The sequence below is a fragment of the Dermacentor variabilis genome, chromosome 3 (genome assembly GCF_050947875.1).
Source record: "Dermacentor variabilis isolate Ectoservices chromosome 3, ASM5094787v1, whole genome shotgun sequence".
Lineage (NCBI taxonomy): Eukaryota > Metazoa > Arthropoda > Arachnida > Ixodida > Ixodidae > Dermacentor > Dermacentor variabilis.
In genome coordinates, this window is record NC_134570.1 from 242,534,253 (window position 1) to 242,559,417 (window position 25,165).

The 25,165-nt window shown below is 45.4% G+C and overlaps 1 protein-coding gene across 1 annotated transcript in view; it reads left to right on the top strand.

Moving 5' to 3' along the window:
- slgA (proline dehydrogenase slgA) overlaps positions 1–25,165 on the top strand; it is a 446,215-nt gene that overhangs the window by 402,842 nt on the left and 18,208 nt on the right. The window contains exons 7-9 of the mRNA XM_075687036.1: positions 4,473–4,554; positions 9,645–9,737; positions 22,275–22,705. Coding sequence (XP_075543151.1) covers positions 4,473–4,554; positions 9,645–9,737; positions 22,275–22,705 — 606 coding nt within the window. The remainder of the gene's footprint in view (positions 1–4,472; positions 4,555–9,644; positions 9,738–22,274; positions 22,706–25,165) is intronic.

Here is a 25,165-nt window from a genome sequence, read left to right on the forward strand (position 1 = left end):
CGACGCTTGTCAAGCCGATGAAGGGCCAACGAAAGGCCAGCATTGTTGAGCCTCGCGTTAGGCGCTGTTTAGTGTACTTACCCCAGTTTGCACTGTTTGCCTGCTTTGTTTTAGCATCATGAGTGCGACTCGACGGCAGTGTTTCACAGCGAAAGAGAAGCTAAAGATTATAGCCGCTGCCGAAGAAATCGGCAACAGAGCTGCTGCAAGACCGCATGACGTCGACGAGTCGTGCATTCGCGACTGGAGGAAGAAAAAAAGAGTCTCGAAGCAACGAACCGGAACAGGCGAGCGTTTCGGGGTCCGAAGACTGGCGCGTACCCCCACCTCGAGACGCAGCTTGCGAAGTTCATTGAGGAGCAGAGAAGTCGTGGCCACGCTGTTTCGACTGAGATGGCGCAAATGGAAGCCCTGAAGTTGGCCCGGGAATTGAACATTCCACGTGAGTTTCGTGCAAGCCGTGGATGGCTTCAGCGCTTCATGCGAAGACATGGATTTTCTATGCGGCGGCGAACAACCATGTGCCAGCGGCTTCCTGAAGCCTACGAGGAAAAGTTGTTGAACTTTCAACGATATGTGATCGCACTTCGGAAGGAGCACAGCTATTTGCTGTCTCAGGTGGGAAATGCTGATCAAACACCTGTGTACTTTGAGATGCCGATGGACACGACCATGGAAAAAAAGGGCTCCAAATCAGTCAGCGTGCTGACCGGCGGAAATGCCAAGCTGCGCTGCACAGTCATGCTATGCGCTTTGGCTGACGGCACGAAACTGCGCCCGTATGTGATTTTCAAACGCAAGACGCTACCTAGCATTCCACTGCCCCCAGGAATCGTTGTGCGTGCGGAAGAAAATTCGTGGATGAACAGTGGCCTAGTCGGTGACTGGCTTCGAGTAATCTGGGAGCGAAGACCAGGTGCCTTGCTGGCACGCCGGTCGATGCTCGTACTAGATTCCTTCAGAGGCCACTGCACTGATGCGGTGAAGGCTCGCCTTGCCGAGACCAGCACCGACCTCGTCATAATACCTGGCGGCATGACGTCCATGCTACAGCCACTCGACGTGTGCCTGAACAAGCCGTTCAAGGCACACGTGAAGCGGCTGTATGCCCAGTGGATGGCCGACGGCATGTACGCCCTCACACCGACGGGACGCGTGCGAAGGCCTGATATTCCATTGCTGTGCCAGTGGATCGTGGATGCGTGGAAAGCGATACCGGCCGATTTGGTGCGCAAAAGCTTTAAAAAATGTGCGATCAGTAATAGTCTGGATGGTTCCGAGGACGACTACGTCTTTGAGAGTGGCGATGAAGCCTCGGATGGCAGTAGTGAGAGCGGCGTCGATTAAGAATCGGATAACCAGTGACGTGGTGGCGGTCGTTTGAATAAATGTTCTGAAAACGAAATGATCACTGAGTGTGAATTGCATCTTTCTAGCGCTCATTTTTTTTTTTTTTCAGGTAAACGTGCGGGTTATACGCGAGTTTTTTTTTTTTTTTTTTTCCGCCGAGTTCAAAGTTAGGGGTGCGGGTTATACGCAGGGGCGGGTTATACGCGGGTAAATACGGTAACTCAAGTACTTCCGATTGTCGCACGGAACGAGCAAACGATTGAATTTTTAAATGTGCAAGGATAAGAACCTACTGCAAGACTTTTAGAAGTATTTTATGCTGCTTTTTACAGTAAAACACATCAACTTAGGTTAATAAAGCACGCGTCACACTAGTTTCAGCGCCTATATTGCTGCCCTCATACCGTCAACACTGGGGAGACGTCGCTCGAAGTCGTCGCTTGCATGGGGTACGACTTGTAGGCGACGAGCGAATGTGGCAGTCATCTCCATCGCATCGCTTGTCGCTGTCACGTGCAAGATCGCTTGCATGGGGTTTATACTTTACACAATTTTTCTACACGTGGCTCTTTCCACACATCATTGGCCTCTGATTTTTCATTACACCATCACCTCATCAGCACACTGGATTTATGCAACTCTCTCCAACTAGAACTAAGACTTGGGTTCGGTACTGCTAGTTCGTGTGATTACCACTTGGGCCACCCTTGTGGTAGTACTCTGAAACCAAGTTGGTTGCACTGGCATTGAGACAGTTTGCGCATTTGTTGTCATGTTGCTGAACACTCTGCATTCATTTCTACCTTGCGAATGTTCCTTTAGGAGGAGTTTGTCTTTCTCCTGGCTGTCCTTTCCTTTGGTCAAGAAAGGAGGGAAATCACCATAGGTGGAGATTTGCTACAACTATACACATATTCATTTTCATATGTGGTGAAATTTTTTTTCATGTGTTAAGAACTCAAGGCTAAATTTTTAGCAGCGTAACTGCATAATATCGAAGCGGGTGTTGCAGGGTTGCATGCATGGCCTGCTACCTAAATGAGCCAGGTCAGTGCACAATTGCACCAGGCGACGTACACAGGATGCCTGTGGGAACGTGGAGAGGATACTTGTTTCGCGACACCGTGGCGTGCATTTGCACCAGGTTCACGGGAAAGAGGGCAGTCCCCTTGGTGAGGAAGGTGGGCCTCTTGCTGAATGAAGGATATGAGACTCAAACAGGGATGCACTTCGCTTGCTGTCGGATCCTTCTGATGGATTTCTTGCCCCTGTCCCCGCAAATGAGCGCATCTCCCAACCATGCCCGATGAGAGGTGAGCCGACCCCTTCGCTTCCATCATTTATGGAGAGGATGCCCCTCTGCTTAAGGCCGATTCATGTTGCCAGAACAATAAATATTGTCTCACATGTATGCCATTGGTTTGCTTTGTTCACCCAAATCCACCCTGGTTGTACTTTATTTGCACTGTGGGTTGGGGATGCCTCACATAATGATTAAGTGTGGCTACAAGCAGTGCCTTGCTTCTACGCTTACTGCACACTGAGTGTACCAGATAAGGTGCACTCCCCTGTGGGAACTCCTACTGTTCACAGAAAGCATGCACCAACACTGATGCAGCGAACCTGTATTGCACGCATCCTAAAACAGCTTAATGGAAGGAATTTTTAATATGGAAATAACAGCTGTTGCAATAGCCATGATTCAACATTCTCAGTATTACGAGGGTCGTACCAAAATTACTGCAAAAGTTAGCATAACTTTTTCATTACTGACACACATTGTTCAAATTTTACATACTTGTGGAGCGACTCTTTCTAAATACAATGATACTACATAATGTAGTCTCCGTCACATGAGATGCATTTGTGCCAGTGTTTAATCAAGTGCTTGAATGCTCTTTGAAAAAATTCGGGTGTGCACGAATCAGTTCATCCACTCACTGATGATTCATGTCACTGGTCATGGTTGATGGTCTCCCATTGTGTGATTTGTCGTTCATGCTCATTTACTTCTTTTTAAACTTTTTTTATCCATCTTTGCACATTACTCTTGTCAATGGTGTCATATCCCTAAACATTCAGTAGCCTTCTGTGAATGTCAGACAGCCTGCACTCATTCTTGGTCAAAAGCTTAATGACAGCTCTTTGCTTCTGCTTTGAACCCATTAGTTACCTGCAGTAAAAAAGAAGGGCTATTATGGGATACTATAGAGGCATATTCACTCTACAAACTTGTAGAATACGAAAAATATATGGCAGTAATAAAAAAAAGTTATGCCAACCTTTGCATTACTTTTGGTACAATACATAATGAAGGAAAGGAAGGCTGGGGCCAGCTGCTCATTTTTTTGCTAATGCAAGTAGCAAAATCTGTGCGCTATGCAGCAGATGACCATATTTGAAGATGTTTCAGCCATTTGATCAATTGACCCTTGTTGAAAGATCTGTTTCAAATATTGTGGTAGCATCGTCTGCTACATGGGATGGTGCATGGACGTAAGGGAGAAGAGGTTCTGAGGAGCATGCATACCACACAGAATGCGGTGCATGAGCATGAGAGAGAAAAAAGGAAATTTGAATACAAACTTACACATTCGAGCTGAATACGAGCTGACTCTGTCTCAAGGCTTGTCCTTCCCCAATGATGATGCCTGCTCTTTCTCCAAAAAGGCGCTTTTGTTTTTCCAACCCTTTTGTTATTACTCTACTTCTGTCACTTCTTGCAAGGCCTGTTCATGCCTTCAGAGGCCAGTACTGTACCAGCATTCATCTCTTATGATAGAGATACTTTCTCTGGTGCCCAGATGTTAGCATTTGCACCTTCATTGAAAGTAACACTGAAGTGGTGATGCAATCAGACCTCAACCGATGTGCACATGGGTAGGCTGTTCCATAAGCTGATTTGAACTAGCATTTCAAGTTTCGTATAGCAGAGTGACTTGAATCTCCTGGTAAACTCAAGATCATTGCAGGAGGACGCATGGTAGTGTAAATGGCCGTGGCTTTGATGAAATGGTTACCTGTAACTTATTCAAATTCACAGTAGTTCTACATTGAGCGTGATCCTCAGAGCTGTGCATTTGAGCAAGCATGACAGAGTTCGATGTGCCACTCTCCTCTAGGCTGATGAACATCTTCTCATGGAGTGGCCTTGTGGACACCAACTATTTCATCTCGGACTTGTTCAAGGTGCCCAATCTTAAGGTGAGTTCCCTTCATGTGGTTCTTTCACTAAGGTGTGGAGTATCATTTGAAGGTTGGCACTAAGAGAATGATGATTTGGACTAGCTGGTATTGATTCACAATTATTACAGCTTAAAATACAAATATGAAGGAGAGACACAAAATGACACAATGATCTACTGGCTATCAACTGACATTATTTTATTGAAACAAGCATTTTATAGAGATGCCGATATTCTTCTCGTGCATGTTCGCCGCTTGCTGCAAAATGCATACCATAATGCATTCTGCATAATGCTTGCACTGTAATGCATGCTCACCATGTTTTATAGGCAAAACAGAGTATGTCACACTTGTAAAAATGACCCTGATTTGTCTGAATTGACTGGAAACCATTAAGAACTTGAAGAAACTATTCTGGCTCCTTTGTTGGAACTTAACAGTGGCACCATCCGTCATTGTCACGGTGAACTATGGCATATGCCTTGCTTTACTGATACAATAAGATGGTGCCATTCTACTGTTCCAGCAAACTTTTTATTTTTTGTCGGGCATCGCCACAGACAATGCACATGTTTTGCTTATTCTGGACAAAACAAGCAAGTAGCACACCAAAACGTACCTTGAGCTGTATGCAGCATGAAATGCCACCTCTGTGCAAACTTCGAATGTAAAAGAGCCAGTGGTTTAACTGGCAGGATGATGCATACTTTGCGCTTTTATGGGTACAACATTTGGTGTGCACCAATAGCAAATTCAGCAGGCTTGTGTGAAGATAGACTCGAAGGTATGTTCGTCTTATCAGAAATTCATCTTTATGGAATTTATCCACAAAGCTAAGAATCGGCTATTCCTCGTGTGCCTGGATATTCACTACACAAAGCAGTGAATGAAACAGCACTAAAACAAAATGGCAGATGCGAAATGTTACATTTATTTTATTTGCATTATACAGAGTATTGCTTTGTGCAGCCTAGTTAAAGCTATTGTGTAATCGTTGCTTGTAGGCATTCTTCGAAATGTGTGCACTGTCACAAATGCTGACATTTCACCTAGTTCTTATTAAAAACTTTTGTGCGTACAAAGACAAAAAGACAGCGTACAAGACAAAAATAAGAACCATGTACAACCAACTCGCCCAAAACGTAACACTTGAATTTCAACTAGCTTGTTAAAACATCCTTCAGTGTCCTCATACATTCAGTAAAATTCAGCAAAGTAGTAAGGAAGTTACGGGTTCACCCTTCTGGGGCTGTATTCTGAAACGATCTACTTCGAGGATACTGTAGCCTTGGCCATGCCTCCACCATTGTCACATGCTGATTGGCTGTTTTAGCAAAACCAGAAAATAAATAGTGCCACCTAGTAGTTCTGGCCTGCGTCAGTTTGACGTCATGGTGTTGCTAGATGCTCCCAACATATATTCAGTAAACAAACAAGCCTTTTCGCATTCGCTTGGTGGTGTAGTGCAGTAGAGACAAGAGTATTGGTAGTTTATAGTATATTTTGATGGCAATTTGTACGTAGTTTTGCACAACGATAGTTGTTGACCGTTGATCGGCTATTGCACTGTGTTGCCTTGTGTAAGCGACAATTTTTGGTGACAGTGGCGTGGAACTGCTGGCAGGGGCACCATGAAAAATGTGCTTGCATGGTTGGTGTTCACTGGTTGGTGGTTAAATGTGGTAGAGACAAATAATGCGATGCCGCTCTGGCGGTGCACGGTAGCTGACACAGTGTGTCGCTTTACAATATACTCAAAATTGTGTTTCGCTACTGCATGAGTTGTAGCACAATTTGTTCATTGAAATAAAACATCTCACACTTCCTTTTTCAATTTATTTTACCTGTAGCGCTGTAGCCAACCGTAGTCAGTGCGCAGAATCTGTACTCGAAAACAACACACCCTAGCCTTTCTGAACTCGCACAGGGTGCTCTCTCATGTGTTGTGTGGCATTCAAGAGCGTGTGTTGGTAGTGCATGCTGTCGTCATGGGTAAGCAGCTGGTTGATTTATTGGACCTGACTATTGCCAAAGCGATAGTATTGCTGAGGCGATAGTGTCACCCAAGTGGATCGTTTCAGAAAATGGCCCCTGGTTCTTGTGGCTCCTGGGCAGTGTGCTCAAATTAACATTACCAACCTACAGAAGGCATCTTGAGGACCTGCTCAATGGGATTCTGCTCAATAAGGTGTCAGCCCTGCAGGTTTTGCCATAGTTGTCTATGCTTACAGGTTGTTGTGGTATCCTGTGTTGGCTTCCGGTTTCGGTTTTGGGTCGTTTATGTCACGGCGCCACTCAGTGCCAAATGCTGTAAGTTGCCTGCTGCGTTTCCCCTCACTGAAATGAAATAATTCTTTGCCTGGTCCCCGACCTGAGCAGTCCGGCTCTTTATTGCGGCGCTGCGTGCCCCGGCCATTTAGGCCTCATGCTGTAGGTCCTTTGTCCAGCCGCCCTGTCGAAGCTACAACAAAATGTCACCGAGGATGGGATTCGAAGATGGAACCCACGTGGGCAAAGCTCATCGGATTAGCAATCCTATGCCTCAACACTCAACGTGACCACAACAGAAATTTGCAAACTGTCCTGTCTAGATTAAGTAATGCAGGCATGCAGCTTGACCACAAGTGCGTATTCAGTGTCCCAGAATTAGCTTTCCTAGCACATAAAATTTCTGCAAACGGCATTTCTCCAATGGATAGCAAAATTCAGGCAAATGTGGAGGCACCACAGCCTAAGGACAAACAGACTCTACATTAATTCCTGGGCCTCACGGGATATTATGCTAAATTTATTCCTCAGTATGCCGACTTAGTGGGACCGCTAAGGAAACTCCTAAGGCAAGGACAAGCCTTTGTCTGAGATCGGGATACTGAATACAGCTTTCAGGCAAATAAAGACGTACTTGCATCACGCCCGGTGGTACGCATATTTCAACCACATCTTCGTATTGTTGTGATGGTTCATGCTTCTGATGTTGGCATAGGAGCCGTCCTGCAGCAAAAATGCGGAAATTAGCTCTTTACAGTAGCTTTTGCTTCTCGTACGTTATCTTCCGCAGAATGACGGTATTCCGTAGGCAAACGGGAAGCATTAGCATGTCTGTTTGCGTGTGAACACTGGCATGTTTACTTGTGGGGTTGACAGTTCACTCTATGAACTGATCACCAAGCTCTAGTCGCATTGCTATCTTCAAAGGGTCCTGGACAGCGAACATTAAGAATTTCAAGGTGGAGTACTGTCCCAGGGGGCACACAGGTGTTCGCATTGTCCACTTGTACTCGGTGAACTGTTTTTCATGTGTGATCTGTATGTGCAAGTGTGCATCTCGTCGTCTTCCCAAGACAGGTACTGAAACTCTTCAGAACTGTAAGGAAATCATGTTTATTTTCAGTATTCATGTTGTGCATTTCTCTTAAAATGGGGAAACCGAAGATGCCATTTTCTATTGTATAAAGATTTCATCACCAAACACGCGTGTTACAGTGCTAACATGTGTTCTTCTGTAACTCATGACTTGCTTTTGTTGCGAGGAGAGCGAGTAGTGCATTTTCCTCTCAAGGGAGAGGTGATGTGCTATCCTGTGTTGGCTTCCGGTTTTGGTTTTGGGTCGTTTACGTCAGGGCGCCACTCAGCGCCAAACGCTGTAAGTTGCCTGCTGCATTTCCCCTCGCTGAAATAAACTCATTCTTTGCCTGGTCCCCCGACTTGAGCAGTCTGGCTCTTTATTGTGGCGCTACGCACCCCGGCCGTTTAGGCCTCATGCCATAGGTCGTCTGTCCAGCCACCCCATCGAAGCTACAACAGTTGTCTATGTTTGTCATCTCTTCCAAGTCACCTAGCTATTCCAGGTCTACCAATATCCACTGAGCTGAAGTGTAGGCATCAGTGGTGGCTGCGAAATTTTGACTAAATTTGCAACTCATGCTAACCAAACTTTTTCTTTTTTTGCATTGGGTTTTTAAGAAGCCAACCAAATGTTCATATGTTGTTCCTCACATTTGAAAATTCGACTTAACCAGGTTCATTTTTATAAGAGTCTATTGTCACTGTACATGGAAAAAAAGAAAAAGCCTTGCTCATCCTGCGTTCTTCTAACTTTGTGTCTTCCATTGTTTTCACATTGATTAATAGGTATGCAAAGCAAAAGTAACAATCTGTCACTCTGTTCTTGTTGCACTTTAAAGCACTTGCAAAAAATTGCAACCAACTAAGGCTGCCTCTCAGCACCCTATTACTCAACCAACACCCAAGTGTAGACAGTGGCTGCAAGAATGTAAAGAAATGGTGAATGGTTTTTCGGCAAAAAACGAAATAGGTAGTGCGTGTTCTAAGGCTAAAAATATGTTCGAAAGAAAGGATGATGTAAAGAATGAATGTAGCGTTAGACATGCGCGTAAGAACCAATTTGTTGATTGCATGAAAAACATTGTTTATCAGATTCCTATGACATGTGGTCAGGTATACGTAGGGCAGACTTCTAGATGCATCAACACAAGACTAAGGGAACACTTATCTAGCCTGAAAGGTCGCCCTGGTACGCATTTGGCTACGCATTGTCAAGAGCACGATTGCTCACCGTGTCTTAGTAGCACCATAATTTTGTATAGGCATAAGAATCAAACTGCGAGAGAAATTGTGGAAGCGCACTGGATTTAAAAACAAAAGGAAAAATGCATCAGCCATCCTTCTGTTTCATTGCTGGATAAAGAAAATTCGCTGTTGTCATCACGTCTATAACATATTTTCATCGTAAGTGCTTGTTACATGCGCCTTGATGTTTTTATGTTGACAGGGGGGTTTTGGTCCACGGCATTTTATCTCAAGAGTTATATGCGCTATAGGCGTGCTTTGTTTGACTAGATCGCACAGATCTGTGGGTATTTAAGCAGGAAGTTCTTCGAAAATAAAACCGGTTGTTAGAAAGCGCTCGTCCTTGTGTTGCCCCTCTTCTTTGTCTCTGTCTGTTTGCGCACAAAATGTTTTTAAATAATGTTCTTTTTCATTGGAATCGCTCTGTTACTGCTATTATGATTTATGGTGACCAATCAGCTTTTAGCTTTTCCTCCTCGTCCCATCCGTTTCTTATTTTTCTTTGTGCCACACTGCAGACGGGGCGCATGGAACCGATTGTTTCAGCCCTGACTGAGGAAGAAGAGGAGATGTTCCGCAACATGATGCGCCGGGTGCACACCATTGCCAAGGTGAGTGCGCTATTCTGCATCGTGTGTATATGCTATTGTTGCACACTATACTGGGTGCGAGAGTTGATGTACAGTTACTGGTATCTGTCCCCTGCCTGTGGTCAGGGCATGTATTGTGAGTGCGGGGTTCCCTTGGAAGCACTGGCTTGATGTTGTTTTAAAAGATAGAAGCACAGTTATTGCTGTATTTGCATGTATGTCCATTACAATTTGTGCACGTGTGTGTGTGCAGGCATCTGTGCATATGACTAGTAGCATAAAAAAAAGCACTTCTTAACTCAGCAATTGAAACCATTCTTCAGAAAGCAGATTTTGCAGCAAAGGGGCATCCGATTTGATCAACCCCATGTCGGGGCATTAATTCTGCGGCTGCATACTTTTGCCAGACCTACTCAACTCCTTGTGTGACAACCTTTTGCCATCTTCACTGCTGCCTATCACTACTTTGAACATAGCGTTTCATCCACTGGCTGCCCCAAGGTTGTGGGGGGAGGGGTCATTGGGGATGATCGCTTCTCAGTGTTTTTGCCTGTCTCATCATGGGACACTCATATCACCAAATGGCCGCAAAGTGTGTGCTGCTTCTGCAGAGAAAAATAGAGGAAACATGCGAGAAGTGGGGAATGGGCCACAGTTTGAGCAAACAAAACCATTCATGAGGACAATGACAGAGACCGATGGGAAGCATTTGTGCCTAGCAAAGGCTCCTCCCGCATCGCCCCCACCAGGGTGAAAATTGTGTTTGTCGTCACAGTTTGCTACTAGAGAGCGTGTCCTAAAAAACATCTCTGTAGTTTTCAGAACAGCCGTAGCATCGGCCAGGAGCAAGTGTCAAGAAACAGAATGCTTTGAAATCTCTGACAACTGCTAGTCTTTATATTGTTTCATGTAGCCAATGAACCAGGCTATTTCAAATATATTTACTGTAGGCGAACGGTGACCAGATATATAGGAATAGGTCTAGGGTCTAGGAATGGCAGGGGAGAGTTATTAGTGCAGTTTGCAGAACGGAATAATAAGCAGATAATGAATACTTTCTTCCGCAAGCAGGATAGGCGAAAGTGGACGTGGAGGAGCCCGAATGGCAAGACTAGAAATGAAATAGACTTCATATTCTGCGCTAACCTTGGCATCATACAAGATGTGGACGTGCTCAGCAAGGCGCGCTGCAGTGACCATAGGAAGAACTCAAATTAGCCTAGACTTGAGGAGGGAACGAAAGAAACTGGTACATAAGAAGCCGATCAATGAGTTAGTGGTAAGAGGGAAAATAGAGGAATTCCAGATCAAGCTACAGAACAAGTATTCGGCTTTAACTCAGGAAGAGGACCTTAGTGTTGAAGCAATGAACGACAATTTTATGGGCATCATTAAGAAGTATGCAATAGAAGTCAGTGGTAGCTTCATTAGACAGGATACCAGTAAGCTATCACAGGAGACGAAAGATCTGATTAAGAAATGCCAATGTATGAAAGCCTCTGGCCCTACAGCTAGAATAGAACTGGCAGAACTTTCCAAGTTAATCAACAAGCGTAAGACAGCTGACATAAGGAAGTATAATATGGATAGCATTGAACATGCTCTCAGGAACGGAGGAAGCCTAAAATCAGTGAAGAAGAAACTAGGAATAGGCAAAAATCGGATGTATGCATTAAGAGACAAAGCCAGCACTATCATGACTAATATGGATGAGATAGTTCAAGTGGCTGAGGAGTTCTATAGAGATTTATACAGTGCCAGTGGCCCCCACGACGATAATGGAAGAGGGAATAGTCTAGAGGAATTTGACATCCCACAAGTAACGCCGGAAGAAGTAGAGAAAGCCTTGGGAGCTATGCAAAGGGGAAAGGCAGCTGGGGAGGGTCAGGTAACAGCAGATTTATTGAACGATGGTGGTCAGATTGTTCTAGAGAAACTGGCCACCCTGTATACACAATGCCTCATAACCTCGAGCGTACCGGAATCTTGGAAGAACGCTAACATAACCCTAATCCATAAGAAAGGCGACGCCAAAGACTTGAAAAATTACAGACCGATCAGCTTACTGTCCGTTGCCTACAAAGTATTTACTAAGGCAATCGCATATAGAATCAGGAACACCTTAGACTTCTGTCAACCAAAGGACCAGGCAGGATTCCGTAAAGGCTACTCAACAATAGACCATTTCACACTATCAATCAAGTGATAGAGAAATGTGCAGAATATAACCAACCCTCATATATAGCTTTCATTGATTACGAGAAAGCGTTTGATTCAGTCGAAACCTCAGCAGTCATGGAGGCATTACGGAATCAGGGTGTAGATGAGCCATATGTAAAAATACTGGAAGATATCTATAGCGGCTCCACAGCCACCGTAGTCCTCCACAAAGAAAGCAACAAAATCCCAATAAAGAAAGGCGTCAGACAGGGAGATACGATCTCTCCAATGCTATTCACAGCATGTTTACAGGAGGTATTCAGAGACCTGGAGTGGGAAGAATTGGGGATTAAAGTTGATGGAGAATACCTTAGCAACTTGCGATTCGCTGATGATATTGCCTTGCTTAGTAACTCAGGAGACCAATTGCAATGCATGCTCACTGACCTGGAGAGGCAAAGCAGAAGGGTGGGTCTGAAAATTAATCTGCAGAAAACTAAAGTAATGTTTAATAGTCTCGGAAGAGAACAGCAGTTTACGATAGGTAGCGAGGCACTAGAAGTGGTAAGGGAATACATCTACTTAGGGCAAGTAGTGACCACGGATCCGGATCATGAGACTGAAATAACCAGAAGAATAAGAATGGGCTGGGGTGCGTTTGGCAGGCATTCTCAAATCATGAACAGCAGGTTGCCATTATTCCTCAAAAGAAAAGTGTATAACAGCTGTGTCTTACCAGTACTCACCTACGGGGAAGAAACCTGGAGGCTTACGAAAAGGGTTCTACTTAAATTGAGGGCGACGCAAGGAGCTATGGAAGGAAGAATGATGGGTGTAGCGTTAAGGGATAAGAAAAGAGCAGATTGGGTGACGGAACAAATGCGAGTTAATGACATCTTAGTTGAAATCAAGAAAAAGAAATGGGCATGGGCAGGACATGTAATGAGCAGGGAAGATAACCAATGGTCATTAAAGGGACACTAAAGTGAAACAATAAATCAGTTTAGACTAATGAAGCATTGTTTGAGAACCCTGCAGGCAGTCATTTCAAAAAAATAGTTTGATTTATTAGACGAAAAAATGAAGATCTAAGTATCAGTATTTGAATTTCGTGCCAAAACCACAGCGCCGGTACGTCAGTGTGACGTCAGGGATTCCAAAGTATGTTTTCGCATTTGGGCCGCGTTGGCTGAATAAAGGTTCCCGAAATTTGCCATGTTTAATATTTGGTTCCTTTAGAACACAATATAGTCAATCTGTACCGCTATATATAATTAGTAGGCTCTAGATATTGCCATGAAAATCCAAGACGTCACAGCCCCCAGGTGCGCGAACTTAAGTCGGCATCGGCACCCGTATTTCGTTCTTTCGCTTTTTCTGCCTTACCAAACGTTTAATCGTTGTAAGAGTGGTGTTTTTGGTGTTTTAGAATGGTAATTTACTGATGCAGAAGAAATCATTTTTCACTTTAGTGTCCCTTTAAGGATGGCGGACTGGATTCCAAGAAAAGGGAAGCGTAGCAGGGGGCGGCAGAAAGTTAGCTGGGCGGATGAGATTAAGAAGTTTGCAGGGACGACATGGCCACAATTCGCACATGACCGGGGTAGTTGGAGAAGTATGGGAGAGGTCTTTGCCCTGCAGTGGGCGTAGCCAGGCTGATGATGATGATGATCAATGGTGACCGAGATTGCAACCATATAGCAGTCGGGAACACGTCGTCTTCCTCCCCTTCAACACAGCTACACTGTGGCAGCTGTTCCATATCACCACTCCCCGGCAGTAGAAGCACCATCCCGGTGCTTAAGCAACACATCCGTGGTGAAAGGTGTGTGGTAGGGCTTTAGTCTCGCTATGTGAACAATGTCACTTGCAGCTGGCGACAATGCTGAGGGGTCCATAGGGATGATTTCTTATGTGACATAGATCACTTGTCAAATCACACAGCATGGACCGGTGTAACGTGACAGCAGCTTTTTGGAAAGGCCCACACGATGGAAGGGTGACCATAGAAGCACCAGAGGACTCGGAGAAAAGTGCACATTGTGTAGGCGGCAACCGTGGAGGCGTCTCTGATGCTCTGTGAGGCCTCTAAACATGTGCGGGTGAGCTGCCACGCATGGCCGGCGCATGCAATGGCGTCGTGGGCATATTCAGTGGCAGAACGTGCAGGCAAGTGTGGCAAGGTGTCCAAGGGCAACGTTGGTTCTCGACCATATAGAAGATAGTATGATGAACAGCTGACAGTGTCGTGATGCGATGAATGATACGCGAACGTCACATATGGTATATGAAAATGCCACTCGTGGTGGTCAGCCACAGTGGACTTTAAAAACATGTTGGTGATGGTTCCGTTGTAGCACTCTGTGAGGCCGTTGGTCTGTGTGTGGTATGACATGCTGAATTTGTGCTTTGTCAAGCAGGAGCGGAGAATGTCTCCGACAACTACTGAGAGAAAGCTACGGCCACGGTCATTCAGTAATTGATGCGGAGCACCGTGCACTAAAATATGTTGAAGAGTATGAAGTCAGCAATGTCAGTAGTGCAACTTGTTAGGAGGGTTCTTGTGATGGCGTACCACGTAGTGTAACTGGTGGTGACGGTGACCCATTTATTTCCGAAGCCCGGGAGAGGAAATGGCCTAAGAGGGTCTAGACCAACTCGGAAAAAGGGTTTGAGCGGTACATTGATTGGCTGGTGACATCCAGCTGGAAACACGGAGGACTTCTTGCACTGATAGGGCTCACGAGCAGCAATGTAATGGCGCACGGAGTGGCCGAGACTTGGCCAAAAGAAGCGACGGCATACACGGTCGTTCGTGCACGAGGTGCCCGAGTGCCCAGCCAAGAGACCGTCATGAAGTTGGTGGTGAACAGTTGAACACAGGTGTGATGGGATGATGAGCAGTAGGTCAAGGCTGTGGGAATCAAAATTACAACGGTATAATGCCCCCTCCTTGAGGAGAAATATCCTGAGGGAGGCATCACCAGGCGTTGACTCCAGCCGGTCGATGAGGGCTCCTGATGAAGGATCGCGACATTGCTTGTTGCCAATTTGAAGCAACTGTGACTCAAAGAAAGTGAAAGAGATGGTGTCCGCATCGGCTGGTTCTTCCATGGTGTAGCGGGACAAACAATCTTCATCCTTGTACAAGCGAGTGAGTCACCCCATGTGGTTCTTGAGCCAGGATAGCCACCAGAGAGTGTGGTGATCAGTGATGACACAGAATAGGCGTCCGTACAAGCGTGGACGAAACTTCGCAACTGCCCACACAAGAGCAAGGCACTCGCTCTCTGTGACTGAATAATTGCGCTCAGCGGGTGATAGAAGTCGGCTGGCATAGGCTATAACGCGATCGTGTCCATGCTGGCATTGTACTAACACTGCTCTTATGCTATGACCACTGGCATCAGTTCGAACTTCCATTGAAGCAGATGGGTCAGAGTGGGCCAGGATTGGAGGCGTGGTAAGGAGAGTAGTGAGCTGCAAAAAATATGTGGCATGATCAGGAACCCAAGAAAATGGGATGTCTTTCTTCAAGAGGTCAGTAAGAGGACATGCAATGGTCGCGAAATTCTTTACAGAGCACCAGAAATTAGAGCACAGCCCTACAAAACTATGAATGCCCTTGTAGACTTTGGGACAGGAAAGTTCATAATGGCATGAATTTTCTCTTGATCAGATCGCATGCCTCTTGCATCCACAAGGTGTCTAAGGATGGTGATTTGGCAGCGAGCAAAATGACATTTTGAAGAGTTCAACTGGTGAGGAGCCTGTTGGAACATGTCAAGAATCACTCAGAGATGATCAAGATGCGTGTTGAATATAGGCGAGAAAACAATCGAGCCATCCAGATAGCACAAGCAGGTGGACCGCTTGAACCCCTGACGCAAAGAGCCCATCATTCATTTGAAGGTGGCCGGCTTGTTACAGACACCGAAAGGCATCACCTTGAACTGATAAAGACCATCAGGGGTAACAAATTGCAGTCTCAGTCCGTGTTGTTGACAGCAATCTACCAGTAGCCGGGACTGTAGGTCAATAGAAGAAAAATAGGTGGCATCGTACAGGCAGTTTAGAGCATCATCAGTATGTGGCAGAGGGTAAACAATGATGACAATGACAATGACAATGATGTTTATTTGCATCAGTACATGACGTGAGGGGCATGCATCGTTGTAAAGGATGTTGACAAATGGCATGGAGGCTGAGAGGTGTTTTCGCCCTAGAATTGTGAGAGATCGCCGTTTTCGGGCTTCGCGGAGAGCAAAACCAGCTGGCCGCTTGGTTAGTGGGTCAGGAGGCGCTCTTTGGCAGCAGAGAGCCCGCATCGCCACCTCGGGACATCTTAACCTGTCGTACGTGCTGCCTGGAAACGTGGGAAAGGGTGTGACGCTGGGGGCTCTTTGGCACGGAAGCGCGGAAGCACGGACGGAGGCGCCCTGCCTGGGATGTACCATGGGCAAAGCGTCATTAGGGCGTCATTGGGCATACCTGGGGTATAAAGGGGCAGCTTAAAGCCAGAAGGATCGGTGACCCGATGCGCGGTCTCTTGAAAGACAGGCTGGCACCGGAGACACAACCCATCTCTGCACTTAGTTTTATGGGCCCGCCGGAGGAGACGAACCATGCACAAGACAGCATGGCGAATTGGTGGGCGCGTTTCGGCAGGAGTGCCCTTTGCGGCACGCAGTGCACTATGGTTTTAATTAAGGTGCAAGGACGGGGTGACGCAGATGTTCGTTCCCCGTAAATGTTCTTCAAAGTGTCGGGAGACTTTCCCATACTTGTCGCAGAGCAGGACGGTTGGGATGTTGTTTGTTTATTTGTTGTTTGGTGGTTCCTTTCCCTCCCTCTATCTCTCTGAATGTTCCGAGGAATGCAGGGAGAGGGTAAGAGACAGTGTCCAATGAGTGACAGCCCAGTTGACCCAATCAGGTCACTGGGGTGTCGTGATCTGCCGTGAGGGGATTCGGGAGGAGCAACTGAAGGGTTAAAACCTGGCTCCCGACCTCTCATGGGGGTTCCGGGCGCAGGAAAGGTGCTCTGCACTTCCGGCTCTGCCGAATTAAGGCGCCGGTCCCAGTGTAACCGAAGGGGCTTGACCAGTGCTATGAACGGTGCTATGCACTATCGGCTACATCGAGTTGATACGTCAGACCCACTGTAAATAGCTGTTGATGTAAATATTGTGTACATGAAGTCTATTCTCCAAGTGCAAACGTCTATGGCCCCATCTTCGATGGAAGAGGAGAGTCGACGATGACGGCAGCTGAAAACAAGTTTCTCTGTCAAGGAAGCTGGTTAGGCCCTCTTGGAGCGCTCTGTGCTACAAGTGTAGGAAGGTAGAAAATTTAGTATCGTTTTTGGTGATTTTGTTCAGGTGGTGATAATCTACACAGAAGCACCACATTCCATTCTTTTTTTTTACAAGTATGGCGGGAGAAGGCCAGGGACTACAGGAAGGCTCGATAATGTCCTTTGCAAGCATCTTTTTTACTTCCTGTTGGATACCTGCTCGTCCCAATGTGGAAACATGATATGGACGTTGGTGAATAGGACTTGCATCGCCAGTATTTATGCGATGGGCCACGACAGACGTTTGGCCTAAGGGTCAATTGTCAAAGTAAAAAATATTGTGATAGCCTTCAAGAACGCGGCAAAGGGCTTCATTTTGAGGAGCCGTAAGGTCGGAGGAAACCATCTTCTTAGTGTCAATGCCACTATCATGGGATGACATCATGGGCTGAGCTGCAACAAGCTTTGACTGTGAAGGGCTCGACCTGATCATGCTGTAGAGCACTAATTTTAGCCACTGAGATCCCTTGTACCAGGACTTGCACAATTAGTGTGAAATTGACCAGGAGAAGGGAGGTGCCGTTGCCAGTAATTTTCAGCACAGTGTGCTGAACAGTAACACCATGTGTAAGCATAATCGCTAGGATCGGTAAAACTGTGTAATTGCTGTCAGGTACAGCTGGTATGGAAAATAAGTCGACATGTGTCACAGATTTAGGTGGGAAGCGAATAAAATCCATGCAGCTGAAACAGATTTGAGGTGGGCCCACAGGTTGAAGAGGCAAGTCAAGGGGAAGTAAGCCGGCGGAACAGTCAATGAGGGCAGAATTAGTGGCGAGAAAATCCAGGCTGAGAATAATTTTGTGAGGGCAGTGGTCGACGGTGGTGAAAAGAATGACGGTGGTTCTCTCAGAGATGTTGGGAAGAGGACATGCCAACAGTGACAGTCCATCCGTCAGCGACCCGTATGGCTCGGTTTGGGGCAGGCGTCAGAACTTTCTTGAGCCAACGGCGAAGAGCAGCACTCATAATAAACGCACGTGCCCCAGTGTCAATCAACCCACGCAAAGGAACATTGTCAATAAGAATGTCTAAAAGATTGTGGTTCGTGGGTATGGTCAAGCGAGGATTATGTGCCTAAGTCATCAATGCAACTCCACCTCCAGAAGCTCCACTATCTAGTTTTCCAGTAGGAGGTGCAGTGAATATGTCAGAGAAGGAGCACGGCATGACTGAGGCGAACGAGATTGATGACGAGAGGGGGAAGGTGACCGAGCGTAGTGGAGTCTTGTCAGAGGTGTCGCAGGGTCAGTTGATGGGTTGGGCATAGCGGGAGCAAATGAAAATGACAAACTAGAGCGACGAGGCTGGTTGTGAGCATAAGAGCGTTTCTGAGCATAATAATCCGATTCCACCTGTGACTGGTGCTGACGCATTCGTACAAGTGGAGCCAGTCGTTAGCATTAGGACTACCAACTCCGGTGAATACACCAGCATCGCAAGGGGGGGCCAATTGTGACGTAGGTCGCGGATTTGGGTGTAGAGGCTTGCGTAAATGAAGTGCCACAAGCAGGAGCCAAAGTTGCATTGTCAGCGTTACGACCACTGCGAAGCTCCACGGCAGTACAGGGAACGTCGACCTCCTCCAAATAATGTTGCATGTGGCCGATGCACAAGGCTATTTACAATATATTTAACGTAGGCCAACGGTGGCCAAGATGGCGACCCTATATCAATCGGGAGCACGTCGTCTTCCTCCTCTTCAGCGCAGCCACACTGTGGCAGCTGTTTCGTACCAATATCATTGTGAACTATGCATGATGACGTATCATAATATTGCTGCATCACATTCGGCCTGTCCAAATCCTCCGTTGACGCTCCTCACTGACACGAACCTAATTGAAGTAGACGTAGATGATGTTCCTTTGACAGCATTAATTGATACCGGAGCTGAAGTGTCCATAATGAGCGCTAACCTATGTCGTTGCCTCAAAAAAAGTTCTTACGCCTGCCATCAATCAAGCCGTAAGCATCGCCAATGGTGTCACTGTTGCCATCAGGAGTATGTGCACTGCTCGCATAGGAATTGCTGGCCGCCAAGTTCCAGTCCTGTTCACCGTGCTGACCAGTTGCCCTCATAACCTAATCTTCGGGGTCAACTTCGGGCTGACAAAGGCTCCTTCAAACTCAAAAAGTAGCCCTTCTTTGAAGTTTAGACTGTCTGCCTCATATCATATAATGATATGTGTCACAATATGAGGATTACAGTGAGTATTTACTGACCACAAAGCCATGATTTCAAATTCTATACAAACATCTCTTGAGCAGAGAAGGAGGCCAAGTCAGGCAGTAGGTCACTGAAGGTGAGTGAAACTTTCACCATTTGATACTACCAGCGTTCTGGCACAAAGCTTTATCACTGTATTTTAAGTATAGAGCAACGTAGCATGTGCACAATGCAGGAAGCACTGTTGAGTAATAGGTGACTTGCCACATAGTGCGTGCTCTCCTCCTTAACCGTGGCTCAACACCTTACTAGAAGGCCTGATTGAAAAACAACGCTTATCTCCATCATTGTTACCTGGGCTGTAGCAGGATCACTTTTTGCTGTGTACCTTGTTTTTTTCTTCACCCTTTCTTTTCTTATTTATCTGCATCAAATAATTATTGAAGGAGATGGCATCCCTTTTCCTTTCATGGAAATGGGGTAGATGGCAGACGTTTATGTCATTTGCAAAAATTCAAGTTTGCTGCCTTTCACAGCTGTTTGCTAACCAAAAACTCTTATATGCAGGCTGCATTTCTCCCTCTAAATGTGATCCCACTAGGGAACAAGCGCCAGCACAAAGGGTTTTCCAGAATTCCTCTGAAAATTTCTTGTCCTTGTGGTTGCCTGATACACTGCACCTAGCCACCGAAAGGGAATGTATTGTTGCCATTCAACAGCTTGTACCACCGCCAAACCCTCGCAGAGTAGAAGGGTAGCAATGGTGATGCTGTTGAATGGGGACAATACTTTGCACTACAAGTCCGTAGACGAGAGTATATTGGTTAAAAAATACATCTCTCATGCATGCACAGAATATTTCTGTAAATAGTGCGCCACAATGAGTTACATTGTTTGCAACGCCTACAGATATGTTTCTATGGTATCTATATATACGTCATGTCTTTCACTGTGAGTTAGTAAATACTGCTGCTTAATAAACGAATGAAGTTGTAAACAAAATGCTATGGTCTGTATGTAAAAAAAAAATGAATGCTATGCAGGTTTGGCGGTCATGAAGTACCAACCACCTCAGTCGCTTACATTGTTAGTTCATGTGATAATTGCAATAATCTAGGTAAAACTTTTCCAAGTTCTCGAAATACTGTGCTTGCATTAGTGCTGAATGCTATGTAAATAACAGCACCATGTATATGTGACCCTTCCAACTAAGCCCATTCGCACTCAAATTTTTCACAAAAGCAACATTTTGCAGACCATGCTGTTTAATGCTATGTTTACGTGCATAACCTTCCTGTTTCATCCAGAATCAAATGGAAGTGCATTGTTTACTGTGATGCTAGGTATTAAGATGACAATTTTGTAGGAATGGTAATGCCATATGATAGCATCAGAGTTGCATTGAATGCAGCAGCATGTCTTCTGACAAATTACAAGTACCTATTCATGGTGAAATTTGTAGCGTGCACATTAGACAAGGGCTATCAGTCCCGACTATCAGTTCTGCTACGAGTACCTAGATGGTGTCATGCAGAAAAGTTGAAGTATGCACACTTTGTCATTTATTAAATATTATTGCACATGATAGTATGGTCTTTACAAGATGTGCTGCCTTGAGGCTTTCCTTGGCTGGGCCACCGTCACATTTGCTGAGAAGATCGGCAGGAAGGGCAAGCCCAGCTGTCAGACATGAATTTGTTGCTAATACATAATATAGATTGAAACAGAAGTAAAGAAACCGGTATTAAATTATCTATCTCTCTCTTTTATGCATAATATGAATAGAAAGAAGTGATTGCAGGAATGGCTGCATGAAACAGGCATTCTCAAGTAGAGCAGAACTTTTGGAATTTTACCAAGGGACATGAAATTGAGTGTGGCGGTGATTAAAGAACATGATGTATCGTTTTTTTACTCATCTGGGCACAATCTTAGTCATGCTAATGCATGCAAAAAACTTAAGTGGGGGTTGAGGGGGTGGGGTGCACCTTATCAAGAAAGTAAGGAAACTGTGGACACTTGAAGGGCACATTACTCTCAGCCCTTGGAGTTCATGGTTCAAAAGCTTTGCTATGAGAATAGGAGGTGTGAATCATGTTGTGCGGGTTACCGCTCTGACACCAGTAACCTAGCAGACTCTTTTGAATCACTAATCCAGGATCAATTAGGCTTGAATTACATCTAGGTGCTGCCTCTAGGTGCTGTCTCTAGGTGCTTTTCAGCATTTGTGCTGGACCAAACAAGCTGTTATGATGACTTCTACCTGGTTAGACATTCTTGAGAAGCCTTCAGTTCTTTGTACTACAAGTGCGCAGCCATGTGTTCCTTTTCGTTTGTTATATTTGAAATATTGACTGGAAAACTTAGCGTGGTAAATTGAGGAGCATGGTCTAAAAATTAAAAGGAAAGATGAAAAGTATGCTCATTTGGTCACCCATATTATGGCATGGGGATGCGAGGCACAGTTTAGTGAAACCAGGATTTTAGGCAGGTCTGCAAGTAATGTGGCTCAGTTGGCTTGGAAAGCTTTCTTTATTAACAAGTATTCCATTATCTCTATAAGCAAGGCATCAACTGCAATGCACAGTGCTGAGCTTGAGTTCTTGAGTGCTTGTATCTGACACATGCGGCAGCCCTTTCTGATATGTATTCATGCTTTCGTATGAAGAAGTGGCATGATGCATGTGCTTGAATGAGCTATATATCGGTGGGTGTTTTTATAGAAATAAACTGTTGGTAGCAGCATTCATCTTCATCTGTTCCCTGTGTCTGTCTCCAATTTTTTTTTTTTGCACTAACTTTTCCCGTCAACACGATAGACCAACTAGCCTCACAGTCGGGCCTTCTGAAGTAGTATATGGGAAATGTTGGCGCAGGCAGCCCGGGCACGCGACGTGCGGGTGATGATAGACGCAGAGCAGAGTTACTTCCAGCCGGCCATTAGCCGCATCACCATGGAGCTGATGCGCAAGTACAACCGGGAGAAGGCCATAGTGTTCAACACATACCAGTGCTACTTGCGCGCCACGTATGACCACGTGGTGCGTGACCTGGAACTTGCCCGGCGCCAAGGCTTCTTCTTTGGTGCCAAGCTGGTGCGCGGTGCCTACCTGGAGCAGGAGCGACTGCGGGCGCGCACCCTTGGCTACGAGGACCCCGTCAATGCCACGTATGAGGACACCAATGCCACGTACTACCGCACCCTCACCGAGTGCCTGAGACAGGTGGTGGAAAGCAAGGAGCGGCGCTCCATTGCGATCATGGTGGCCTCACACAATGAGGACACCATTCGTTTCGCTGTCAACAAGTGAGCCATTGACTATAATACCATATTTAACGTGTTTGCTTCAGCAGCATCTTTTAGTGTCTTCATTCCTTTGCGTGCTGACCCATCTATGGCTTACTTGTCACATTTGTCTGGTGCGCATGACTCGTAGGTGAGTCGCCTGGGATTTGTGCTCCTTTGAAACATCCCCAAGGGGCTGAGATGGCGACACAGTGCACTGGAGCAGACAAGAATTTTTCCTCTTCTTTTACTTCTGGCACAGATGTTGCTTGCGCACTTCAGAAAAGCCTTGAACAGACACAGAGAGGGAATAACTGCTGTGACCCATCCGTGACCTACGTGGCAGGGATCAATCAGAATGGCAAGCTGGACGGGTTGAACATGGAAACAAATTGCACCAGCCAAAGGAGGTGTTCACTCATGTCAAAGGATACAAATCAAAGGCCACGTTTAATTGTCTTCTGCTTCCTTTGTTGATTTGTGCTGTATATTTCCAAAGGAATTTCTGATTGTGGTACCAGAGTCAAGCATCACGAAGAGTGGACGAAGGGCAGGAAGTGGCTTTTTTTTTCTTTTACAATAAGCTTGAGAGCCACTCCGCTCCAATATTGCACATAAGAGCCATACATGAGCGTGCGTAGAAAGCAAATATGTAGGTTTACCTGTATGAATTACAATCAGTGTTTAAACCCCATCAAAATAGAACAATAAAACAATAAGAACACAAAGAAAAAAGAAGATAAGGATGCCGATAGGTGCACTCACTTAATTTGCGACTGAGAAAAAGCAGATTTGTGAGTAATAATTTGTAACACACTCCAACAGAATGCATTAGTGACATTGGTTTATCAGGGAATTGGTGATCCATCAGAAATTCATACATACATTCAGCTAAACACCTAAAGGAACTTAGCCTTTGAGTTACTGAAATTATTAAACACTATGAAGTATATGAAGCATGCTTAGAAGTGATTTTTCTTGTTATGCTTTCCTTACAGAAATATTATTGCTATTAAGAATATTTAAGATATTGTCTATGGTATGATAGTGGCTGCTTACAATATGCGATATAGCACGAAGGTGAATTGAACAGGAAAGCTGGGCTAGTTGGTCATTTTAATTATGTGACATTGTTAAGTAGCGTTAAACAGACAGAAAATAAGAAGAAAAGCAAAGGACGAGTTACCATACTGTGCTTCTTCGTCTCATCTTGTTAGCACAGCTTAACAATGCTGCATAGCTTTAGCTGATGCATTGCTCCTTTGCAGCACATCGCTGGTTACCACTTGTTGGATCTAGCGCAAACATGACTGTGACATGAATGGTACTACATTCATGTCACACACACCATTCATGGCACTAATGGTAGGCTGTGTACAGTGTGGTTTGCTCTTAAAAGAACTCTAAAGGCAAATATTAAGTCAATCTAAAGGTAGATTAATGCTCAAGAATTTCTAAGGCATTACTAATTGAGAAATTGAGGTAAATGTAGGACAAGGTTTGAGGCTCCATTTGGACATCCTACACTAGTCTGATGAGATAGAAACTTCTCATTATAATTTCGTCACTTGTACTCAACCACTGATAATAAAAAGATGACTGCATTGCATTATAACACAGATAAAAATGCTGCTTGTCTACTTCTATTCGATTCTCAAAAAAAGAAATCTGGTACCCTTGACAACGATGCAGTGGGTAGTCAAAAGGTCGATTCCACACCACCTGCAGTCTCATGTTTTGGTAGTTTGTGTATTAACTAGGGCTGTGCTTGTTTTCCTGGCTCACGAAGCTCATAATAAAGGTGCGACCACATGCATGCGATATTCAAGCGACGTGATTGGTGGACCCTGTCGCACTCTTGTGTCTTGCTGTGGACAAGAGACTTTGAAGAGTCTTGGAGTGTGCAAGATTTTCACCACCATCTTTGTCCTCGTGATCAGCGCCTTCTCTCTGAACCCTTTCCCCAGTGCCGAGTAGCGGGCCCGACCTGTCGGCTTTTCTCTCTCCCCCTGCGGTGGGAGAACTATTTGCATCAGGGAAACATTTTTAAATGTAGCCACAAACTTTCATTGTTGCCTGAAAATAATAGCATGGCCGTAAAAAAATCTGATGCATGCTGTGGAGCCAACATGTTAACCAGAAGGTACTAGATCTAGTTTAAATGTGCTGTCATAGCCAGTAAAATTGCACTCCATGCCGCCAGTGGTAAGTGATATGGTGCCACCTGACAGCTATGAATCAAAACAGTTTTGTGACTCTATGGCCTCCGAAGCTGTGCTGCACAGGTGGTCTTGAACGCTTTGTGCTCGGTGTGAGATCAGACAAAGCTAAGGCTGATTTTACCGTTTATTCCTTGCTGTCACTTACGGAGGGGAGCAAGTGGCAAGATCGAATTCGGATCGAGGCATGTGCACTGGTTGCTGCTGTCGCACAATCGTGTAGAAACAGACGGGATGCCACGAAGACTTCCAGATGACAAGC